We start from the raw sequence: 23,588 nt of genomic DNA, 5'->3' as shown, positions 1-23,588 counted from the left end.
AGCGGAGCTTTTCACTTGATCACAGGGTGTTAACTAACAACAGATATCGATATAACCATTTTCATAACGACCAAAGACAACAAACTCCTTTGAAATATCTCCTATGTCAACCTAGTCTTCCCGACAACTTCCTACGAAGGTGTTTGTGCTTCGAGTCCCGCTACCCCTCTTTATTTTAACCCACTATCAGTTTCCATAGAACCGTAACACCGCCTGCCATATATAGCCCCGGGGCTCCTGTCATATTTTGCCCTCTAATACAAAGAAGTTAACGGCAGGGTACTTACCAACGACCAATTTTGTCTGCACAACATTATCCACAGCCTTGGAACCTTTCACAAAGCCCCTTGGAAAAACGAAGAGGCTGGCATCGGTGCCGAAAGAGGATTATCCGAAGGAAGAAGTTATTAACATGTTAGAATCCAAGCTGAGCGTCGTATGGAGACAAATTGCTCAGCATTCCCTTAGATCAGCCATATTACTCTCCCAAATCAAACAACACTTCACTTCCCAGTCTACTTCCCGAGCAGCCTCAGCAAAGACAACTGGTGGGCGCTCCCTTAGACCAGTCCTGCCCGAACTCCCATTGCGGGAGCTGGCTGGGAAAGTGATCTGTGAGCCCCCGAAACGCTTCGGAACTTCAGCTCTCAGAATTCCCCCCCAAACACCAGACTAGAGCCTCCGGAGGAGGAGGAGGAAGAGGAGGAGAAGGGAAGGGGAGGAATGAAAGAAAAAAAGCAGGGCTGGAGAAAGTAGATCCGACTATTCGGAGCGCCACAAAGGTGCGGACTGGATTAATCCTACCAAGGATCCGGAGCGACTAGTCCCAGTCACACTCGCTCTGAAAGAATCCTCTGCTTTAACTCTTTCCCGGCCCGCTGAAAAAGGCTATACTAAACTGATCTTCACTTTAACCAGTCACTTCCAACAGAATCCTCGCTGCCCACCACCGGGGAGAAATCTCGAAGAGAATTAAGAGAATTGCATCGCCTGACGCAACTCGAATTCGTTTGCGGGAGCAGCTGCGTGTCCGAAAGACTGTGAACAGTCTCGGAGGTAAAAATGAAACCTGTCATCTCAGCTCCATATGGAGTTCAAGTCTACAAATGGTTTCATAAACGCAGGGCGGGGGGTGATGGCCCTTACTCTCCCTTGTTAAATAACTTTGTTTCCCCATTCCAGAACGCAACAAAATGTTTCCACACTTGGACCAATATCTTCCTCACCACCTCCCATGTTATCGGTTTTCGATCTTAATCTTAAAATGTAATACGATTTTAAACGAGTTTTCATTCAACCACATTCTCCAAACATTGGTATGGTTTCTTATTTGTCCCCTTTCCAGTCCCTCAATTGGTTTCTGCCAAAAAAAAAACCCACCTTTTTCAACTGAACAGAAACAAAGGAAGCGTTATGTAACTTTTATTTCACTTACCCTGAGTTTGTCCTCTAAAAATATCACAAACTCACCCAGTTATCCTTCAGAACCAATCAATCTACTATCTTAATCCACAAGGTCGAGGATGGGCTCTCTTTTGTCTCAAACAATGTCTATTTCAACATGTTCCTTATGTGCTTCCCCAGTAATTTATTTCAGTGGCCTATTTACTGGTCCACACTTCAAGGATCTCGATGCCATCATTCAGATGATTGGAAAACCAACATTTATTATCTTCAGGCTAAAGGCAAAACAAAATTTTAAGCTAAAATCCCCCCCCCCCCCAGTATGGCTTTAAAGCAAATATAATTTTACTTATGAACTTGAGCACACTCCAAGAGAGAGCAGAGGACAGGAAGGCCTGGCGTGCTATGGTCCATGGGGTCACGAAGAGTCGGACACGACTCAACGACTGAACAACAATTTTACTTAAGTGAAGCTATTTCCAATTTTCCCCAATTACTGTTGTTGTTGTTCAGTCATTAAGTCGTGTCCGACTCTTCGTGACCCCATGGACCATAGCATGCCAGGCCTTCCTGTCCTCCGCTCTCTCCCGGAGTGTGCTTGGTCCAAAAGATAAGGCTGCCTAGAAGTAAATGTAATTAAAATCAGAGGGATTTACTTTGGGGTAAACACAGATAGGATCTGACTGCATGAGTGTTTGACACAACTCTATAGATGTGCACAGTGGAACTTGCGGTGCTTCCAGACAAGTGTCCAAACATGGCTTTAAACACAACTTTTAGTTCTTCAAACACAGAATTTTATGGGTGATCCATATGTTATTTTCCATTTGTAACCATATTGTGTTTTCCCACCACTTCTTCTATCCATTAAGGAAGAAAAGATGGAATAGCTGCATAATACCTTTTCATTGGTGGCATTAGGAGCCATCGGTCTGGAAACATCCTTACATTGACTAGAATGGAACCTGGTGGAAAGCAAATGCAACTATTCTCACTTACAACACAATCGGTGCCTGTTATACACCTGTACTATGCAAAAATATTTTATCTGGAAACTGTTTATATGGAAATTATTGCTGAGGATCAGTTTCCTGCATCACCATAATATCCTGCATTGGCCCATGATATCAGTGTCAAAATCTGGCATTGTCCCATTACACTTCTTCAATAGTCACTGTACCCTAAATAGTCCTAAAACTTATCACCAGAGTAGCAACCTAGAGAAGCAAGCAACAAGTCTGAATTAAGCAAACGGTGTTTACAGTACTGAAGAAAAATTATACCCTGACTTTCTGTCATTAATAGAACATCCCAAGGTAGCTAATGATAGTAAAATATACTAGAATAAAAGTCTAATAAAATTCCTAGGGGAAATCCCATTCTGTTACAATAGGTTTGTCTCAAGTACACTCTATCTGGGAGTACAGTCTGTTTGGCCAGTTTAAATCCTAGTATTGACTGCAGGGTAAGTTTTAGAGGCTTATGGATCAGGGCTGGACTTATTAAAAAAATTAAAGTAACGTTACTTAACTTCATGAAAATGCAAATACATGACTCTCTCTCTCACTCCCCCAACACACTGTCAAACTGAAAAAAAGATTCCAGTTTGAGTTGACAAATAAAAGCTGCAAAACCAGGAATGTTGGGATGAAGAAAAAGATACTTTAAACAAGTTTCCTGACTATTGCTTGTGTGTAAACAAATAAATGCCCTTGACTGGACAATCTTTCCCCCCCAAGATCTTTCACTTGTGTCATGATATCATACTTCAAACGGCATCATGACACACCTTAGGGAAAGAACTTGCTAGTCAACTGAAGTTTAGACAAGCATATAACCACAACTATGTGAGACAGAGGCTGGAATAGGTTATCCCATACTGTATTAAATAATATTAACTACGAGTCTGAGTATTCAGTAACTTCTTGAGGTATTATTATGCAAACTGTAGGAGTTTAAATAGGATATTTACATGTCCAGTAACTTTTAAAATGAGAGATTAAAACAGCTGCTTCTATAAGATTGAGGATTTATACAATGAAATCTAAACGTTTACAGTTTAAAAAACAAACAAAATATCCTGTTTGCTAAAACATTTTCAAAGTATGCCACTAGTTTTCTCAGCAAGAGAAACAGCATGCTACAAGCTGTGCCACATTGCAACACTGAAACTGTTCTCCCATGTGATGCTAAAATTGTTTTTTTTAATTTCCCATGCTACAGTGTAGAATCATTCAATCTACTGTATGTCAGAGGAGGCAAAGGACTGCCATCAAAAATGGGATCTACAGGTTGGGTTGTCTCCAGTAAGATGCAGTATTATTTAAATATCTCTAGACTTCCCTTCAGTAAAACTATAAGGTGGCATACAAAGATAGTAAAACAGTATTTATAAAAATCATTTGAAACAAACATGCTGAAAAGACCAGCAGCAATTAAAAAAATCTAGCACAATAGATAAGATAGCACAATACCAGATCACACTATGTGCAGGAATGCCTTATCAAATAAAAATGTCTTTGTCCAACATCAGAATTACTTCACAGTTGACTCCAGGTTAGCCTCCCTAGAGAGAGCTTTCCATAAGCAGGATGCCATGATAAAAAAAAGCCCTACCTTTAGATGGTGGCAGTGATCAGAAATCCAGAGGAAAGCCTCAGATGATAAACACAGTTTTCAGGCAAGCTTATGCAATACGAGGTAGTCCTTTAGGTTCCTACTTCCCAAAGCTTTTATGGCTTTATAAGTAAGCATCAGCACTTGAATTGTACCTGTAGCTGTTTAAAAATTGGCAAGATACGTTCCGTATTTTTGGCCCCAGTTGTATTTTGTACTAACTGAACTTCCCAAGAATCTTCAAAGGCAGACTACATGGTTATCAGTGTGTGAATAACAGTAGCCAGGTATCTCTATCCAGGAGGGGAGCCATAGCTGGTATACCAACCTAAGGTGATGAAAGGTATTGTGCACCACAGAAGCAACTTGAGCCTCCCTTGATAATGCTGGATCTGGTAGTACCCACAAACTACAAGTCTAATTCTTCAGGGTGAGTGTGACACTATCCCAAGCCTTACTTCACTAGTCACATGAGCCACCTGCCAACAGAACCTCCATTTTATCTGGACTGAGCTTCAGTTTAATGTATTTATTTATTATCCACATCCTTGGGCCTCAGAAGTTGAAACTGATCCAGCAGATCTAAACCAGATGGTGCATTGGACACTTCAACTAGATCTGCAACAACAATGGCATCAAGATCGTTGTTGAGATGAGTGACTTTACCTTTAAGTGCCTTACCAACTGATCACAATGGCTCTTGTCCAGTCCATTACCAATTTCAAGCACCAGTTCAACACCTCCACTGCTTCAACTAAATTCAGTGAAAAAGAGTACCGCTGGGTATCAACAGCATACTAATGGCACTTTACCCTAAATCTGTGACTGACCTCACCAGTTTCTGTAGCCATTAAAAAGCATGGGAGACAAAATGGAGCCCTATGGGATCCCATAGCAGAAGTGCAACAGAGACAGCCAATGACCTCCCAGTACCACCTTCTAGAATCAGCTGTCCAAGAAAGAATAGGATCACTGGAATACAGTGCCCTACAAGTCCCAGCCTAGATGTCCTATCCAGAAGAATACTATAGTCAATGGTACTGAAAGCTACTGAAAGGTCCAGGAGAATGAGCAGGGTCACATGGTCCCCATCTCACTCCTTACACAGCTGTTTCATCACGGCAAGCAAAGTAGTTTCCATGCTGAAATCCGTTTGAAATTATCAAAATCATCAGTTTTATCCAAGAGTGATTATATCTGCATGAGGATCACCCACTCAAACATCTTGCCCAGGAAGGGTGATATTTGCTATCAGCTGATAGTTATTATAACCCTTGAGGTCTAAGGGGTGTTTAAGAGGCAGTCTCACCTTCAGGGTGGCCAGAATTGCTCACTGTCATAAAGAAGAAATGATCACCTCCAGGGCCCAGCCAGTCAATTCACTCCTGATAGATGTTATGAGCCATGATTGGCAAGGATCAAGAGAACAAACAGATGGTCAGCCATACCTCACCTCCAAAGCACCTTGTCCATATCCTCAGGTCACAGTAATTAAAACTCATCCAACAAAACCAGACCAGAAGGTGCAATGGACACATCTATAAACTGAGCTGAAGAATTAGTAGCATCAAGGATGCAGCAGATACAAGCAATTTTATACTCAATGTACTTGGCAAATAAATCATAGTGGGCCACCCAAGGTTCACAACCACTCTCTGAGGCCAGGCTGGAGAAGGACCTGAAGCATAGAGGGAAGTTCCAACTTAGAATCTGGCTTCCTAGATTTTTTTTTAGTCCAAGTGCCCATAACTTTGCTACTCAGATTTCTGAGTAGCTATGTTGGATTAATTATAAGCAATGTTAAGCACTCCAAAAATGCATATGTACCCTGTGTTGTAAAATCATGAATTTCCCCAACTCCAGTCAGTGATGGGGAGCAGGTGTGAGAAAATCTACAACTTCATATCATCATGACACAGAACAAATGATATTATCCCTTATGGGGGAAATTCAACATGGGGTACATTTTTTGCTATATGCTCAGGTTGCTCAATATATATAGTTGCTCAATAATCAATCAATCAAAATATATGCCCTTTTAAAAAAAATGTCTCTCACTTTCTACCTCACTTGAACATTTGGAAGTAACATCTTTCAATACCACATACCCTGATCCAGCTAAGGGCACTATGCACGCAAAGGCAGGCTTCCATATCTGTATCTCTGGATAGAGAACTGCATGCACAATCCAATCAGGTGCTGCAAGACTTTGCAGATGCATGCTGGAACTTCTAATTTATGCACCATTAACCCACAACAATTTTTTTCTGCAGCATGAAAAGTTTTGAGGGTAGCTTGTCAGGCAGTGTGGATGTGCTGCAGTCAAGGGGTGTCTCAGAAGCATTGCCCATTTTATGGAGCTCAGTTTATAGCATTTTGGATTTGGGCCAAAGCATATGTAAATTATAGTTAGACCCCATACAGTTAAAAAGGTAAAGGTGTCCCCAACCAGTCGTGTCCGACTCTAGGGTGCGGTGCTCATCCCCGTTTCTAAGCCAAAGAGCCAGCGCTGTCCGAAGACACTTCCGTGGTCATGTGGCCGGCATGACTGAACACCGAGGTGCACAGAACGCTGTTACCTTTCCCGCCAAGGCGGTACCTATTTATCTACTTGCAATTTCTTGCTTTCGAACTGCTAGGTTGGCAGAAGCTGGGACTGAAGACGGGAGCTCACTCCGTCACGCAGCACTCGGGTCTCGAACTGCTGTCCTGCCGACCTTCCAGTCTGCAGTTCAGCGTCTTAACCACTAAGCCACCTCTTCTTTCTAGATTCCCTCATGATCCAGTATTCTCTCTGCCCACAGAATTAAATATTTTAAGGTGTAATCCTATTGATTGTACCCTCAGTGATCAGAAGCCCTGCAACTCGGAGGCATCCAATCCGCATTCTCCCACCCCGCAGATTTCACTAGATGGGCTTTTTAGTCTGTCTAAGGTGAGCACTTTGGAGGGGAGGGAAGGAGGCTGGAAGAGGCTCAAGATAACTCATATCCCCGCCTCTCCAGTCTCCTCTCTTCCCTGTCTGCTGAAACTCCTCCTTTCCTCCTTCTCTGAGGTTGCTTTTCTGACCTTGGAGGGCAGCTGGCATAGTTCTTTCCTCACTGGTTGTGAGGGGGTGGGAGAGAGGGGGCAGATCTCCGACTCTTCCTTCCAAGGTTGGAGCGTTGTCCCCGACCTTGGAAGCATAATTCAAATAATCTTATAGTCCCTGGGATGCTTGCGTAGGGACCATAGGATTGCTCTTTTAGTGCCATCCTGATAAACTAGTGATTTGCATAGTTTGGCCTCTTCCTAGTTCGTCTCTTTTTCATAAGTAAAGGCATTCAAACAACTTCTACATAAGCCTGGCTCAGCATTTTGACATCACCTAATATTTGGAATGTATTTGTTCATTGTATGCTTTTAAACAACAACAACAACAACATCCTATATTTTGAAAGTTTAATACAAATAACAAACAAAAGGGGGCTAGGTGGTTTGGATGAAAAGAGACAAAGGACATCTACAGGAAAAGGGGGAGAAGTGTGTGTGTGTGTGTGTGTGTGTGTGAGAGAGAGAGAGAGAAATAGTTCAGGAGGAGGAGAAAAACTTTCACTTTTTTAGATTAATGTCCATTGTTTTTTCATTGCACATTTAGCCCTTTATTGGTTAGATGTCATGCAACTATGAGATTTGACAAAATTGCACATAAAGGATTACTTTATGCAGCCAATTACTGTACATCAAGGAGTCCAAATTTCATAAGACCAAAAATGTATCGTATTATAACTCATTTGTGGAATGATGTGCCAATTGGGGCATGTTAGGCCGCTTCATTGCAGGCCTTTAAAAGAGCCTTAAAGACTTGTTGTTTTTCACTGCTTTCTCCTAAAATAATTGTATATGATATAGTTTTAGCTGTAATTATTTATTGGATTTTAGTATTTTTACCGTTCTAGATGTTTTTCTGTTGGTGCTATTGCTGGTTTTTATTATTCATTTTGGTATTATGTGTTTTTTTTAATAGTTATTGTATATGTTGGAAGCTGCCTTGGGAAGGTTTTACCCTATAAGATGGCCTACAGATATTTTAAACAAATAAAATATTCCCTCATTGTGGGCCACAAAAGGATGCCAGGAGCATCCCATGATTTTTTTGTTTCAAATATTTTATAAACAGTATTTATTTTAAAGATTTATATACCATCCTTCAGTAGAGCTTTCAGGGAAGTTTATAAAAAGAAAATACAATACAATGTTAAAGGGAGAATATAAATAAAAATAAATTTCTTTAAAACCTGGGAGAATAAAAATATTTTTGCCTGATGGTGCCAGAGGGCAACATCTTTATCCCATCGTCTGCCAACCCCTTCCTTTTCTCTACCTATGGATGCTACTGTACATGGCACGTATTTCCAGACTCAAATCTTTCCTACGCATGGCTGAAATTCCTGGATAGAGGGAGAAAATCTACAAAGCCATTCAACTACAATACCCTCCTAAAAATGTATCATTAAGAATCTAAGATATAATGCCTGCAAAAGAACTAATGCTTAAGCACCTGACATGATATGTCTAGTAACTCATTGTACTGTTCACAGCTGTCTCATTGTTACTTTTCACTACACCCATCTCATCACCATCTGCTGCTCTCATTTTTAAATTGGGACTATCAAGGTCCTTTGCATAGAATACACCTTGCCATTGTGAATATGCAGTAGTTAATATAATGGCGCCCTAACTCACTATGAAACATCTAAATACAAGCTGATGGGTTTGTCTATGCACTTTGGGGTGGAGGGGAGTGAAAATTATCAGCAAATAAACTATTATACACAAGGTTAAACTTTTAAGTAGATGATTGTTGTTTTCCTACCTACACCAATGCTATACATTAATAAAATAAAGCCTATGAAGTTTTAGCCCTGTAAACTCAAGGCAATTTTAAGGGGATAAAACAGGCAGAATCTCAATGTCTTCTAATAAAACAATGTATTTCCATGCTTTGATATTTCTAACTTTTATTCTGTATAGCAAATATTTCTACTGATCATTATATGCCTCAGATTTTGTTTCTTTCAGTTGAATGGAAACTGTATTCCCATTTGGGTTAATTTTGTTTCAGGAAAAAGGACAAATGCATCAAAATGGTTGTCACCAGTAGCCATGTTGAGATGCTTAGGCTACAATCCTAACCACACTTACTGGAGAGAAACACAATGGGACTTCTTAGTAAACATGTACAGGATTTTTCTGTTATTTTACTTATGCAGTTGTCCTTTTCCCTGAAACAAACAATGTAAATGACCATACAATTTCTACTCAACTGAAAGAAAAGATCTGATGCATGGGCTTTAGTATGATCACAACTAAGCACAAAGTTAGGCAAACGTAAGCCCATTGATTTTAATGGGCTTAAACATGCCTTACTCTGTGTTGGATTGTGGCCACGTGCATTTTCTATTTTGGCAGTGTATTCTACTTAACAAGGGCCAAAAAAGAAATGTTGTTCAAAAGTACCAATAATTGTCCACATGGCTTTTCAACTACTTTGGGGCCCTCTGGGTAGATTGGTCTCTTCTGACAACTGCTCTCTTCCCACAAGATGACAGTTTTAACCAATTTACAATTAGATTAATGTAAAAAGCAATCTTGAACATACCTAAAAGGTGTTACATTCATTCTCAAGTATACCTCAGGTGAACTTTGCAATGGTTCTGATCTTATATGGCTGAATGCTGCCAGAGGGTCGTGCTGGGAAATTATGCTCGGTCCTGTGGCCATTGGCCCTGGTGTGCCAGTTTCATCCTTCAGGGCACTATTTATTCCCCTTTGCATTTCAATATTTACATGAAGCTACCGGGAGAGGTTATCTGGAGTTTTGGGGTAGGATCTCATTACTATGCTGATGATACTCAGTTCTATCTCTTGTTATCAAGTGACGCCAAGGAGGCTGTTGAAGTCCTGAACTGTTGTCTGGATAAAATGATAGATTAAGTAGGGGTTAGCGAGTTGACAATCAATCCAGACAAGACAAAGGTTTTGTTAGTCAGTAGACAAGCTAACCTGGGACTGAGGATACAGCCTGTTCTGGATGGGGTTGCATTCCCTCTGAAGGATCAGATTTGCAGCTTGGGGGTGCTTCTAGCACTGCTCATAAAAAGTCAGGTGGCTGCTATGGCCAGGAGCACCTTTGCTCTGCTTTGGCTGGTGCACGAGTTACGGCCCTTCCTGGAGAAGGTAGATCTGGTAACATGCCTTAACCACCTCCGGTTTAGATTACTGCAAGGTGCTCTACTTTGGGATGCCCTTGAAAAGTTTTCAGAAACTGCAGCTAGTGCAAAATGTGGTGGCCAGATTACTTTCCAGTACATTTTTTGTTGACCATGTTACACCAGTTTTGCACTAGTTACACTGGCTTCCAATTTATTTCCAGGCACAATTAAAGATTATGGTTCTTCCCTACAAAGCCCTAAATGGTTTGGGGCCAGGATATCTGAAAGACAACCTCCTCCAGTATGAAACTGCTTCAGGGGTTCTTCTGTATGTCCAACCAAGGGAGGCTATGGTGGAAACATAGGACAGGATCTTTTCTGAGGAGGTACCACATTGTGGAACTCTCTCCCTATGCAGGCTAGACTGGCCCGTTACTTGTTTAGTTTTAATCAGGCCATTAACAGTCCAATCCTATACATCTCTATTCAAAAGTAAGCCATACTGAATTCAATGGGACTTATTCCCAAGTAAGGGTGTATAGTATTGCAGCCTTAGACTCTTTTGTTTTACATGGCTTTTGAGTGGTTTTAAATGTATTAACTTTGCTGTTTTTAAAGATTGTTTTTAATTTGCTATGTTATGATGTTGTTTTAAGGTTTTACATTGTAAGTCACCTTGAGAGTCCTTTTGGGGTGAAAAGCCAACTCAGAAATAATTTGATAAGTAAATATGTTCCACCATTACTGTTATAATAGTGTTTTTGTTTATATTATCACCATGACTTGCTATTCTTTATAATGGAATAGTTCAACCAATCTTATAGTACAAATTTTATGTTTAGAAAATGCTTGGACATGCTTTCTTATCTGCTTTACATTAAGCAAAATCCCACCAGAAAAGAAAAAATATATTTTAAGCAGTAATCTCCTTTAAAGGGGAAACTTCCTTGTAATTTTTTTTTCTTTTCTTTGCCTCCTAGAAATTTAATGTGATGCTAAGATGCTGCAACATTTATAGCACCAAGATCTGTGTACCATCACTTTGTAAGCATCACACTGTAATCAAAAATACCAACCAATTAATTATGTTTGAAAGTAGTTGGCCTTTATGCGATCCACAATACTTTGAATTAATAATCACACTTAAATAGGTTACTATAAAATATTAGTATGCCATCCTGCAAATATTTCAGAAGGAGCCAGAACGTGCTTGCAATAATCACATTTCTGGGTGCATCTAGATACGGTGACATTTAAAGTGTAATAAGAGACGTATAATTTAGGGCACAATGTTATCCAGGTTTAGACAGAAAAAAGTCCTACAACTCCCAGCATTCCCTAGTCAGTTATGTTGTAGGAGTTGTAGAACTTTTTCTGTCTAAATGTGCATAGGATTGCACCCTTACACACTTACGTTACTTTCTTGTATTTTTGTCATACAACCAAGATAAACAGGTGTAACACTCACAATGTTTCAGTTTTGCTGGTTAGCTTCACTTTTGGAACCTTCATTCACTAGCATATTATGTTAGGACGATGACTTAAAAAAACCCAGCTTACACACACACACACACACACACACACGCAACCATTTTTACAATTTAAAATATTTTCCTCCTAATTCTAGTTGACAGCATGCCATATAAGTCTAGAATGTTTAAGAAGAACCACGACCTACATTTGCATCTGAAACATTTGGTCTTTGCAACATCAGTGCCTCATAATCAACAACAGATAAGGAAATAGACCAACAGAATATAATTTCCTCCATACAATTTGGGCAAAGATAACAAGCAGAGTCTCAAAGCATCATAGAAAGAGTACAGAGATAAAATAAACTTCTAAATAGTTCCAGTTCACAATCCTCCCTTTCAAAAGTGAGACTGGTACCTGAGAAATAACTTGCAACAAGTCAGTAATAAGGTTTAAACTTGGCCTCAAAGATAGCAGATTTCATTCTGTTTAGATACTAATGGAGGACCACAGATAACAAAGGAACTTGATTGTTCCTTCTGGCTTCCAGCAAGCTGCATTAGCAAGCATATACTAATACTTTCCAATTTTAAAACTTTTTAAATTGATAAACCAAAGTTCTCACAAATGAGGCTACTCCTGAAGTTCCTCATTTGGGGATAAGCTTGTCAGGTGGTTCAAGGGGCTGGTTTTCCAATGCGGGCTCCACAGGTCCTTCTGTAGCATGTACATTCCCTTCGGGTGCTGTTGGTGACTGGATGCAGGCAAAAACCATTGAAGTTGAATCCAGTCAAGACTGAGTCAATGATGGCTGACAAGATCTATGACCTGAAGGGATATGTCCACCAGTTGCTGATGGGGTTAAGTCTCCCCTGATCAACCAGGCTCATAGCCTAAGGATGCCCCTGGATCACTGCATCTGGAAATAGTAGCAGCAACCAGGAAGCCAGCTCCATCTGGGAAGAAGGCTGCAAGCCTTGTCAAATTCAGACTGGCCATCCATCATTCAAGTTTTCACAACATCAAGACTAGAATACTGTAATTTTACATTAGCTGTTAAATCTATTGGGTAGAGACCTTGCCATTTCTGTGTTCTGCCTACCAACTGACTTACGTTTGATGCCAAATGCATGGTAAACAGCAATACTGTTTAACAAGGAACCTATCTTTGGAGAACGTAAGAAAGCTACAGCTGGTGCACAGCAAAATATCCCACCTCCCCAGTGGGCTGAACACATCACACCAGTGATCCACTATATGTATTGCCTTTACAAACACAAACCAAGATGCTGGCTCTGACCTATAAATCACTAAGGGCGCAATCCTATGCATGTTTAGACAGAAAAATGTCCTACAACTCCCAGCACTGCTGGCTGGGGAATGCTGGGAGTTATAGGAGCTTGAGCCTACATACCTTAGGAACTACCTTCTTCCCTGTGTGTTGTAGAGTCTGCCATAAGCAGTCTCTCCACAGTATCTTGTGTGATCAACAAGAGTAAATAAAAAGATGTACCCTTGTTCCCCAGCTTTGAACCTGCATCTCCTTGTAAACTGCAAAATCTCCAAAACAATATAACAGTCAATTGTGTTATCAGTATGTTTATAGATAAAATACTATAACCTCTTGATTCTACAGGATAGGACAGAAACTACATTTTTTAAAAGGAATAGATGTATCACATACCACCAAGCACAGCAGTCTGTCTATACTGACTAAAACCCATCCCAAGACTGAGGTTGTAAACACGCTTACTAGGGAGTAAGGTCACTGAACACAGTGGGACTTAAGATCCATAGGTTTGCCCTGCATACCTCAAACTCTGAGAGCGTAGTATCCAACTAGTGTCCCTTTGCTGACAGAAGGGATCCATCAGCGGAACAGGAAGGGGGGCAATTTTGGGGAAGCATCTGCTCTGGAAGAGTGAAGGAGAGAAAGGGAAGTCGCTGAAAATAACTCCCTCCCTACTCCACTGAGAGATGCGTTCTATTGCAGAGGGACACTAGTTGGATATCACACAATAAAATTGCTGAACCAAATAAGAGCAATTATGTTGCTAAAGTTAATGGCAAACTAGGTTCACTACCAAGAACACCTTTACTGGATGACATTGTAGAAACCTAATAGCAACAGAGAAATGGAGGGCAGGGGGAGAGATGTCGTTGCCATTGTCATTGTAGACTTATAAAATATCTGTGCAATAATTACTGTGTGTAATACTGAATTTAAAACATTATTAAGCTGTTGCACCAAAGCCAGGGTGCGTGTTGCAGGAAACATTTAAAGAGCGTATGCCAACTTAAAAAAAACACCTGTCAGTTCTGCATGGAAAGAGTCCTGTGCTAACATTACATACAGCTGATAGGAGCAATACAAGAGGGGTTAATGTTTATTAAGACTATCCTCATATATTGGCTACCCAAGAATTGGAGGGAGGGAATCTTTCCACAAGGAACACAAGGAAAATAAACAGTTAAAAATATAAACATGCAATTTTTCTTAAGTGGCTAATGAGTTCAGGGTAATAATTTATTTTATACAGATTTTAGTTGAAAGCACCAGTCAACAAAACACATGTGCGGAATGAATTCCCCCAGGCAGTAGCTTCCCAAGTTATCTGCTATGCACAGTGCATGCACAGACCACTTGCTGTCATAGAAAATGGGACTCTCTCTTGCATTGCAACCTTATTTTCTAGGTGTCAAAAAAACCCCGAATATACTTTTAGAAAAACTTTGGATCAGTTCAAGTACCTACCTTTGGAAACACACTATTGTTTCTGAAAACTATCTAATGGCAAGATCTTTCATACTAGTCTCTATACAAAACTAAGTATTGGCTAATAGGTGATAGTGGTGTCTTCAGTACTGGAGGGCATTATGCCTCTTGCATGCAGGGCTGGCCCAAGACATTTTGCTGCCTGAGGTGAAAAACAAGATGGCACCCCTCCCATTCCATGTACAGAAAATGACTGGACAGGTAGATGAATTTGTTTTCAACACTGATGATGGGACAGCATCCTCCTCTGCACCTGAAGATGGCAGGTTAACTTTGGGGGCACAGAGCAGGGCTCATGGCACACAAGTCTCTCCTCCAACCCCTTGCTGTGTTGCTCCTCCCAGCATCTGCCGCCTGAGGCGACTGCTTCACTCTGCCTAATGGTAGGGCCAGCTCTGCTCGCATGCGTTGTGGAAAAGACGCAAGTCATTGCCACAATGTAGAAATATGGGGAGTTTTTCTTCTTACTTTCTTAATCTGATTTTTTCTACTATGCATGAAAATTTAACATTTCTGAATTTTCCTTGAAAAGTTAAAGATTTTTTTATAGACCAATCACATAAAGAGGAGACATGATTCAATATTATAAACCAAGCACAATGAAAATAATAACCCTAACTTTACCTGTATATTATTAAGCCAGGGCCCAGAAGTGTGCAATTTCCCACATCCCTTTGAATGTTTACATTAAGCATCTGAACTTTTGAAGGCAAGCATCTAATTTTAGTTTGGGGTAAAAGTCTAAGAAGTTATATTCCAAAAGTTAGCCACTATCCATTAAAAAAAAAACAAAACTTGCTTTGCAGTTTTATTGGATACTGTAGTCCTGTATTCACAGACAAATACAAAATTATTGCATATTCATTGGCCCATATATTATCTGAGTCCATATTAATGCATAATACTGAACACAGGTGTTTAGTACTAAAGTATGTTATTTTTTCAATGATTCTTTCTATCTTAAGGCAAACCGAAACCACCTACACCACAGTCAGATACAAAGGACAACATGATGCCCCTTACTTTCTTTAATAAGCACTCAGAACTGTAAGAATGGGCCACAAATTTAATTTCTTCAGATTAACTGTCAGGATGCCAACAAAGAGAAAGAGGGTAGTATTACGCAACAAAGCCAAAACAACACAATATTCCCCCAGCCACTCTCCTGTTGTTGTGCATACCCCTCGCTATGGCTTTTGACAGCTCCTAGGGATGAGTTTCCCATTACACAATCACCTTCCTGAGGTTGGTGGACTCCACTGTTTGCATGCATAGAAAGGGTGGAAGGAAATTTGTTCTCAAAAGTAATCCTGTTACTTACAAAAATCAGACTTTTTGAACAACAGATATTAAAAGATCACTATATTCGGAATATTGAAAACATCTGGGGTAGGGGGAGAAGAGGCCAAGATAAGAAGTCTAGTAAGGGAAGAAAGAAAGACTTGTAAGAAACTAGGAGCAAGAGACGAAAGGAAGAACTAAATTAAAGATAGAGAAGGGTGACAAAGGAGAAAAGAGGAAGGAAAAGGGGAAACGATAAGACAGCCATTCTAAAAATAAAAATTGGGACAGGGAAGAATAAGAAACTGAAGTTAAAAGTAAAGAAAAGAAAGAAATGGATGGTGACAAAGCGGGGGCGGGGTGGTAGAAAGAGAAGGAAGTAGAAGAGAGAGGGAGAGAAAGGTGAGATGGGGCCATTGCCAATATGGCACTGGAGCAGGGAGGAGAGAAAAAGTATAAACAAAAGGAAGGAGGAGAGCAAGAAAGGAAGAGGAGGAGGGCAAAGTGCAAAGGGAAGAAGAGGCAAGAGGTGGCCATTCTTGACATGGCAACTGGATCAGAAAGGGATGAAGCCTCAGCTGGAGGTGACAGCGCTCTTGCCCAGCTTGTGTGTGCGTGTGCGCATCTGTCTCTTTCGGTCGTTTTCCTCGCCAACATCCTCACACGCACTGAACTTACTTCTTTCTGACTCTCTGGAAAGGGGAAGCGCCATCTTTGCGAGGCCGGCCCCTAGGTCTTTTGTCTGTGGCGGCGGCGGCTGCCGTGGGGGGAGCTCCTGGCTCGGGGAGTTGTGGCGGCGGTTCTGGCTGCTGCTGCTCCACCACCGGCGTCAGGCTCTGTTCCTCCGTTGACATCCTAGTCAGCAGGACGAGAGAGACACATGGAGGATGTTGAGGGAGGATGGGGCTGGGGATGATGATGCGGAGGGTGATCCCGACGCTCCTCCTGCTCCGGCTGCTGTTCCCCTTTTCCTTCTTCTCCTCCTCCTCCTCCTCCTCCTCCTCTACCTCCGCCTCGCATTGCTGGCCTCAGCCGCCGCGGACCAGCGCGCAGGTAGCAGCATGGGGAGGAGAAGAGAGGAGAGCCCGCCTCAGTCACATGCAATCAGACTCTTTCGGGGGCTGAGGGAGGCCGGGCGGGCGGAGGTTGTTGCAGGAAGAAGAGGGGACCGTGCAACCGCCGTCGCGCACAGCCGACTTCTCTGCGTGCGTGTGCGCGCGTGTGTGTGTGTGTGAGAGAGAGAGAGAGAGAGAGAGAGAGCGTGGCGCGCGCGCGTCTCTGAGGAGACTGCTGCTCTCTTCGACCCCCCTCACAACAGGCCCCGGCAGCGGCTACAGGCAACAACTCCTCTCCTGCCGAGGCGGCCTTCGCTTCATCGCAGGCTGGCCCTGTGCCCTTCCCCCGCCCCCGGGGGAAGAGGAGGCGGAGGCCAAGGTTGGCTGGCTGCGGGCAGCTGAGAGGAAGTTTTGACAGCTCCTCCAGCTGCTGGCTGGAGAGATAGGGAGGGCGGGCGGGGAGGGACGCGCACACAAGTTGAGGGCGTGTGTGCGAGAGATGTCGGGGAAGGAGGGTGCGCGCGCGCGGAGACTCCTTCCCTCCCCTCGCCCCTTTCTTCTCCCTCCCGCCCTCCCTCCCTCCGGCGGGCCCGCTGCACCGCGAGCCAGGAAGTTTTACATGAGGAGAAAAATGAGGCGCGAGGGGCGGGGGGAGGGGCAGACGAGGCTGTCCCTGGAGGGGGGGGAAGGGTGTTGCGCGCGACGGACGGACGGACGGACTTGGCCGACCCAACCCCCGGAGGCGGCGGTTGCTGGCACCGCCGCCCTCGTCGCTGTGGAAGTGTTGTACGTCGTCGGTCTAAGGCGTGTAAACAACTCAGTGAGAACCACCCGTTCTTCTCACAGATACACACAGCTCTTTCCCCTCACAGTCGCCGCCACCTTCCAAGGAGGAAGGGGGGAAGAGGACGACGACACTCGCTCGCCCCCCCCCCCGCGAACTGCTCGCTCGCCCCCCCCCCTCTCCTTCCTTCCTTCCTTCCTTCCTTCTCTAGGCAGGGCCCCACACTGCGCCTGCCCAAGTCGCCCGCCCACCGGCCAGCCCTTTTTCTCAGCGCAGACATCTCATTCGACGCGCCGCCGCCGCTGACCTCACGGGCTCCGCTGTTGCTGCTGTTGGCAGCGGCGGCTGTGGCGGCGGCGACGGCGGAGGTTGGGCTGAAGACGTGGAGCCCAGGAATCCGGGACGGGATGGGGGTTTCTCTCAACTGACTGAACGCAGCTAGGAGCGTGCGTGTGCGTGTGTGTGTATGTGTGCGTTGCGTATGGATAATGCTCGACCTCGTGAATGTAAAGCCTCCCTAGAATGTGTGTGTGTGATTGTGAATAGCTGTGCGTGTGTAGTAGTGACGTGCTCTGGACGCGAGCGAACTTGGGTGTTTTTCGCGTGGGTGTGAACTGCACCCAATGCGCCTCCCCTTCGTCTCAGCGGGAGGGGGTAAGAACAGTCAGCACTTGGCTGTTGCTGTGGCTCAACTTTTCTCTCTCATTTGCACACCCATGCTGGATACAGTTGGACAGGGTGGTACTTCTTTAGGAGAATTAAAACACAGCTGGAAAAAGTTACTGTATGCTTACGCTTAGCATTATCTTTCCAGCTGTGCACAGTATCTATACCATGATTTGTCATAAATTTATTGCGCCGTGTGATTTATTGGTTTATTTAGTTATCTTGTCAGAACTGCAGTCTGTAAGGCCGAGGTTGTTCGATTTCTATTCCGGATGTTCCTAAACGTTCTGGGAGGGGGATTTGTAAAATGGAAATAAAACGGCTATATACATATTTGAAGAAGTGGTGGTTGTTACATTGAAAACGATAACAGTTCCATAAGAGCAGAAAGTCGGCAATCCTAAGGCTGCAATGCTTACCTGGGAGTAAGCCTCATTGAACGCACTGGGCTTACTTCTCAGTAAAAGATGCATAGGATTGCTCTGTAAACTACAGATTCGAAGTAAGCGAAAATCTGCGGGGCTGCCTTCTGAGTCAACATGTTTAGGATGGGACGTGACTGGCTCCAGCTCAAAGCGATTATGTCAGAAAGGAACAGCCCCCTGAATCTTCCCTGGCTTTAAGGGAGTCTACGCGTGAGTGTCTTGTGGGCTGCAGCTTGTAACGCGCTGAGCAAATACGCGCACGTGGACCGCCTGACAACAGCTGCACTTTTTACCTAGATCTCTCTCACACACAGAGAGGAGGCGGCTGCAGCACAAGGGTGTTCAGGAGCAGGCAATACGTGATGTGGGAGGCGCTTTCAGTTGTGTGATTGATCCAACTCCTGTGAGCTCAGTGGAGGTTGAGCAAGGAATCGGAATAGCGCAGGCCGGCTCTGTTGAGGCGGGGAAGGAGGGATGGATGTGGCTGTGATCGGGTGTATGTGCGCTTAGTGCAGAGAACGTAGTACATGTGGGTGTGCGCTGCCTGAGCGCAGAGGAGCACCGTCGAGGCGAGTGTATCCCCTTAGCGCTGGTTGTAGGTGTTTGGCCTAATACCAAAGCCCCGCCCAGGTCAGTTTAACTGAAGCCTGAGGAACTAAAATTGGCAAAGGGTATGTATGGGAGGGAGATCGCCTGGGGATTGGGACGGTTTCCAGCCATTCTGGCAGCAACAGCTGCTGCCTGAGAGCGGTGCTGGTGGAGGGGGCTGTGGCTTGCGTTAATCCTACTCCCCACTCCCCCTGGGATAGGGGCCTAGTTGGCTGGCTATCTGCCCAGATTCTCTGAGGCTCAGCGCAGGGGTTAAGCCTCATTACATGGGATTTAACTTGTCCCAGTGTACAGCCGAGAGTAGCTCTAAAGGGGGAGACACTGCTTGGTGTCCTGGTGTCAGGATACGGGATGATGGTGTCCTATGGGGTGGGACTATGCACCTGAGGTGTGTTCACCTCTGTGGTGGGATGTACATCTGGATTTTTATACACAAAAGCGAAGGAAGAGCTGATACTCCTGGCTCTGAGTTTCCCTAACCTGCCTTCTCTCCCTCCACCTTGGGGATTTAATTTTCCAGTATTTAGTCTTCTCCTCTTACTAGGATGAACTTTGCTGTGTGTTTCTGGAATCATTGACCAATCAAGCTCACCCGACATAACACCAAGTGAACTGGTGGTGGTGATGATACTTCTTCATTATCATTGTTCCTGGCCTTTTAATAATCTTGCTTGCTTGCTCTAGACAATAGCATTCGGTTTGACTATTACCTGTAAGTTAGCACATCACAATTGCTGAGTCATGCAACCACAGTTATGGGCAATAAAAGAATTAACCCTAGTACCTTTGAATGAGCCATACTATACAAGATGACTCAGTGAGAATGCATTTAAAATAGCCACAGACACATCTGTTTTGTAATATGGGATATCTTCAGAAGCACATTAACAAGGAAAATTGTCTCTCAAATAAGTAAGTTACACTCCAGCCTAATTTTATTTCTTTGGTCCTTTTTGGCTCTTTGGCCTGTATTTGGGTCATAGTTAAATTGAGAAGGAAGTTTGTTAGAACTGCAATATTAGGCAAGCAACAGAAGGCACAGCAGGGCTATGGGTACTCTGCCTGTCCACACTTTTGCTGTGCAAGTGTATGGTTTGGCTCAGAATGTAACAGCCTCAGATTCCTAGCTTCTCTCTCGCTCTCTCCCCCTTCCACACCCCCCATAAACACAATCTTTTACCCCTCATAGTTGAACAATGAATCCTGACAGCAGGTGAGCAATGGCTGGTGTTATTACAGATATCAGAAGGGGTGTGTGTAGGGTGCTTTGCAGAACTCGACTCTCTCCAATCACCACTAACCCTTATCCTTGTTCCTGGGACCCACTCATCTTCATATACCTCCGTCATTCCATTCCCACCGATTTTGAAAACAACAAAAAACAATTTTAAAGAAACCATTAATTTTCTTTAATACTCTTCTTTAAGAAACTAAGAATAAATTACATAAATGTGTATGCATAATCTGATGATTACAGAATTTGGAGTGTGTATGTGGAATTTAGATAATTTTTCTGACAATACTCTCATAGCCAACATTTTCAAAGTTGGTGATTTTTGTGAGGAGAGACTAACCTGCCAGGGGGATCAATCTTATGTCTGCTAGACAGCAGCTAGACGGCTGTAGGATATGCCAGGAACCGACCTTGGAGCCCACTCTCTGAGGTCGGTTCCTGGAAAACCAACCTCCCCCCACTTCCATGCTGCTGCCCCATCCTCCGCGCTTGGAAGAGGAGTGCGAAGCGGCTGAAAAGGGGCATGGCTGGGGGGTGTTCTGGGGTGGGGAGAGCGGAACTGCATGTACGACACATCCTATGTCCTCTGTGCTTCTCCTGCCTTGCTTTGGATAGGCAGTCACCTCCGAGTTCGGAGGCGTCCACCTATCTAGATAGGATTGCGCCCTATGTCTGCCTTGTGAGATTATGACCAAGGAGAGATTTGAACAGAGGATTTAACTAGCTCACACTATTAACCACCTTACAGTATTTCTCATAAACAAGGACCCCTGAAGTTTCCAGTTTGAAAAAAAGTGAGATCTGTGACTGAAACTCTGCCAATTTTCTAATAATTCCTACTTCAAAACTTAGCAACAGATTTCCCACTCTAGATAATAAGCCTTGTGTGATATTAAATTACATTAAAATATTTTGTTTTTTAACTGCCTTTCAGAGTGCATTGCCCTCGGAAGATTACAAAATGCATGAAAATACAATTATAATGATAAAACACACACAACAGCCACAGCAGCTAATGATTTTTAAAGCACCATAAATGCATCTTCAGTGGGTTGTTGTTGTTTTAAAAAGCCAGCAGTGATGAGGTCATACATCCTGGAGAAGGAGTCCACTAGGGATGGGGCCACCACTGAGGAAGCGCTATCCCAAGTACCCACCAGCCTAATGGCTCTTGCCTCTGATAGTGTTATGACAAGGAATAAAAGTGCTTTAGCAACATTTAGCGAGAGGCATTAAGTGGTGGATAATAAACATGAATACAAACATAACTCCCATGGCCATTTTCCAAAATATTGCTGCAATTCACTGTTTCTGCTAAACTGGTGCATTCCTCTGCCCCCCCCCCCAAGGTATAAGAAATCTGTTGCAAACCAGCAAACAAAAGTCCTTCACATACACAGTATGTCCTCCTGACTTTGATGAGGCTTTCACGCTATTGCACAATGACATACTGTGTGATTTCACAGAAAAGCCATGGGGCAATGATTGCACAATCATTTATTGCAGGGCAGTGTGAGTACTTACAGTATTATAAAAGAGCAGCCTCTGCAGACATGCCTTTGCAGAAAGGAGATGACTAAGGCTGTTACCTTATGCATGCTCAGTCTCATTGAACTCTGTGGGACTTAACTTTTGAGTCAACTTTTCTGTAAACATGTATAGGATTGGGCTGCATACCTGCAATCCAAAGTATACTTAACTTCAAAATAAGTCCCATTGAAATCAATGGCACTTACTTCCAAGTAAACATGGTTAGCATCAGCAGGAGTTGAGCAGTTCCCATGACAGTGTACTCCTTGGGGTCATCCAGTTCCATCATTCCCCCAGGCAATTTCACATAGCACCATATTGTGGATGTTTATTGGTCATGAAATATCTAAAGGCCAATAAAGTCTTTTTAGTGTTCTATAGAACACTTCACAGTCACTTAGTGCACCCTTAGGAGGGCTAGAATATGGGATGGAACAAAGGACAGTCCACCATATCCCAGATTACAAGCCCAGTAATAGTGCCCCAGTGCTGTTGCTTCACTATTCCACCCTTTTTGGACTATGATGCAGGCCTGGACTTGCAGAGCAATGACAGGTGTTGTGTATGCTGCACAGGCCTTACCTGATGTTCTAGGCCTTACCTTCCACCACTGCTTTGTTCCATTTTACAGATATATTATACAATCTATTGATGAAGAGTATTGTCACCCACAATGGAACACTGTTTTGTAAATCAAAACGTATTAGTTTGTAGTAGTGGCACTTATTTTCAAGTCTCAGGCTCAATTTGACTCTTTTATATCTTATCAGATGGGCTATTTCAGGCAACTATCATATATAACAAAGTCAGTTCCAGAGTTTGCCTCTTTGTCACCATCTTGTGCAAGGGTGCAGGACTTCTTTCAATCTGAGGGCTGAATTCCATTTTGGAGAAGCTCTCAGGAGCCACATTCCAGTGGTGGGTGGGGCTGAAGGAAAAAGGGGTTGGACCAAAAAATACCAGCAAATTTTAGTTTAAAGCTCTTATGGTCAGTAGCTAAGCATAAGGAAACACATCCTTACCTTTTAGAATGGGGAAAAATCTGTGCAAAAGTCTGGAAAACACCAAATGAACAGTGACCGGGGGGGGGGGGAGGTGCAGCCAGGAGAAGGGGGCGTGTCCAGGACTGGAACCCCAGGCAGGCCCGATTTGAACCCCGAGGCCTGAGGTTTTGCATCTCTGATTTAATGTGACCAGTGAACTTAAGCAGATAGAGATGGCTTCAGTTCCCTACTGTGTTCTGTTGCACAACGTGAGATGACACCCAAGATGAGGCATTTGGTATTTTAGTGGGGCTAGGGGGAATGACTAGCCACTTGCCCCTGACACTGGTATGGAAAACATCCTTGAAAAAGGCAGGTGCAGCTTAGAGCAGGAAGGGAACCTCATGAACTGCAGACCTGTCCTGATGACTGCCAGCCATTTGGGCCACTCTTGGAACAAGAGTGCAGACTGAAGCACCCTACTCTTGGGTATTGTGGAGGATCAGATGCATTGATTCAACAGTTCCAGTCTCCCAAATTAGTGCCATCTGGCTGTGC

General features: G+C 43.4%; 1 protein-coding gene across 22 annotated transcripts in view; it reads right to left on the bottom strand.

Moving 5' to 3' along the window:
* KMT2C (lysine methyltransferase 2C) overlaps positions 1-17,136 on the bottom strand; it is a 255,472-nt gene extending 238,336 nt beyond the window's left edge. For 13 of the 22 annotated variants that reach the window (XM_084859349.1, XM_084859339.1, XM_084859344.1 and 10 more), the window contains exon 1: positions 16,423-17,134. In XM_084859349.1, the coding sequence (XP_084715475.1) occupies positions 16,423-16,598 (176 nt within the window). In that variant the 5' untranslated portion in view covers positions 16,599-17,134. Of the gene's footprint in view, positions 1-287; positions 740-16,422 lie in introns of those variants that run through there. The other 9 variants (XM_084859346.1, XM_084859347.1, XM_084859360.1 and 6 more) reach the window with 7 other exon arrangements.
* Positions 17,137-23,588: the final 6,452 nt, after the last annotated feature.

This window comes from Heloderma suspectum, chromosome 5 (assembly GCF_057233095.1).
Source record: "Heloderma suspectum isolate Gila_16-S chromosome 5, 16-S_ref, whole genome shotgun sequence".
NCBI classification, from domain to species: Eukaryota; Metazoa; Chordata; class Lepidosauria; order Squamata; family Helodermatidae; genus Heloderma; species Heloderma suspectum.
The sequence above is the reverse complement of the archived record's forward strand: the minus strand, read 5'-3'. Positions and strand labels throughout refer to the sequence as shown.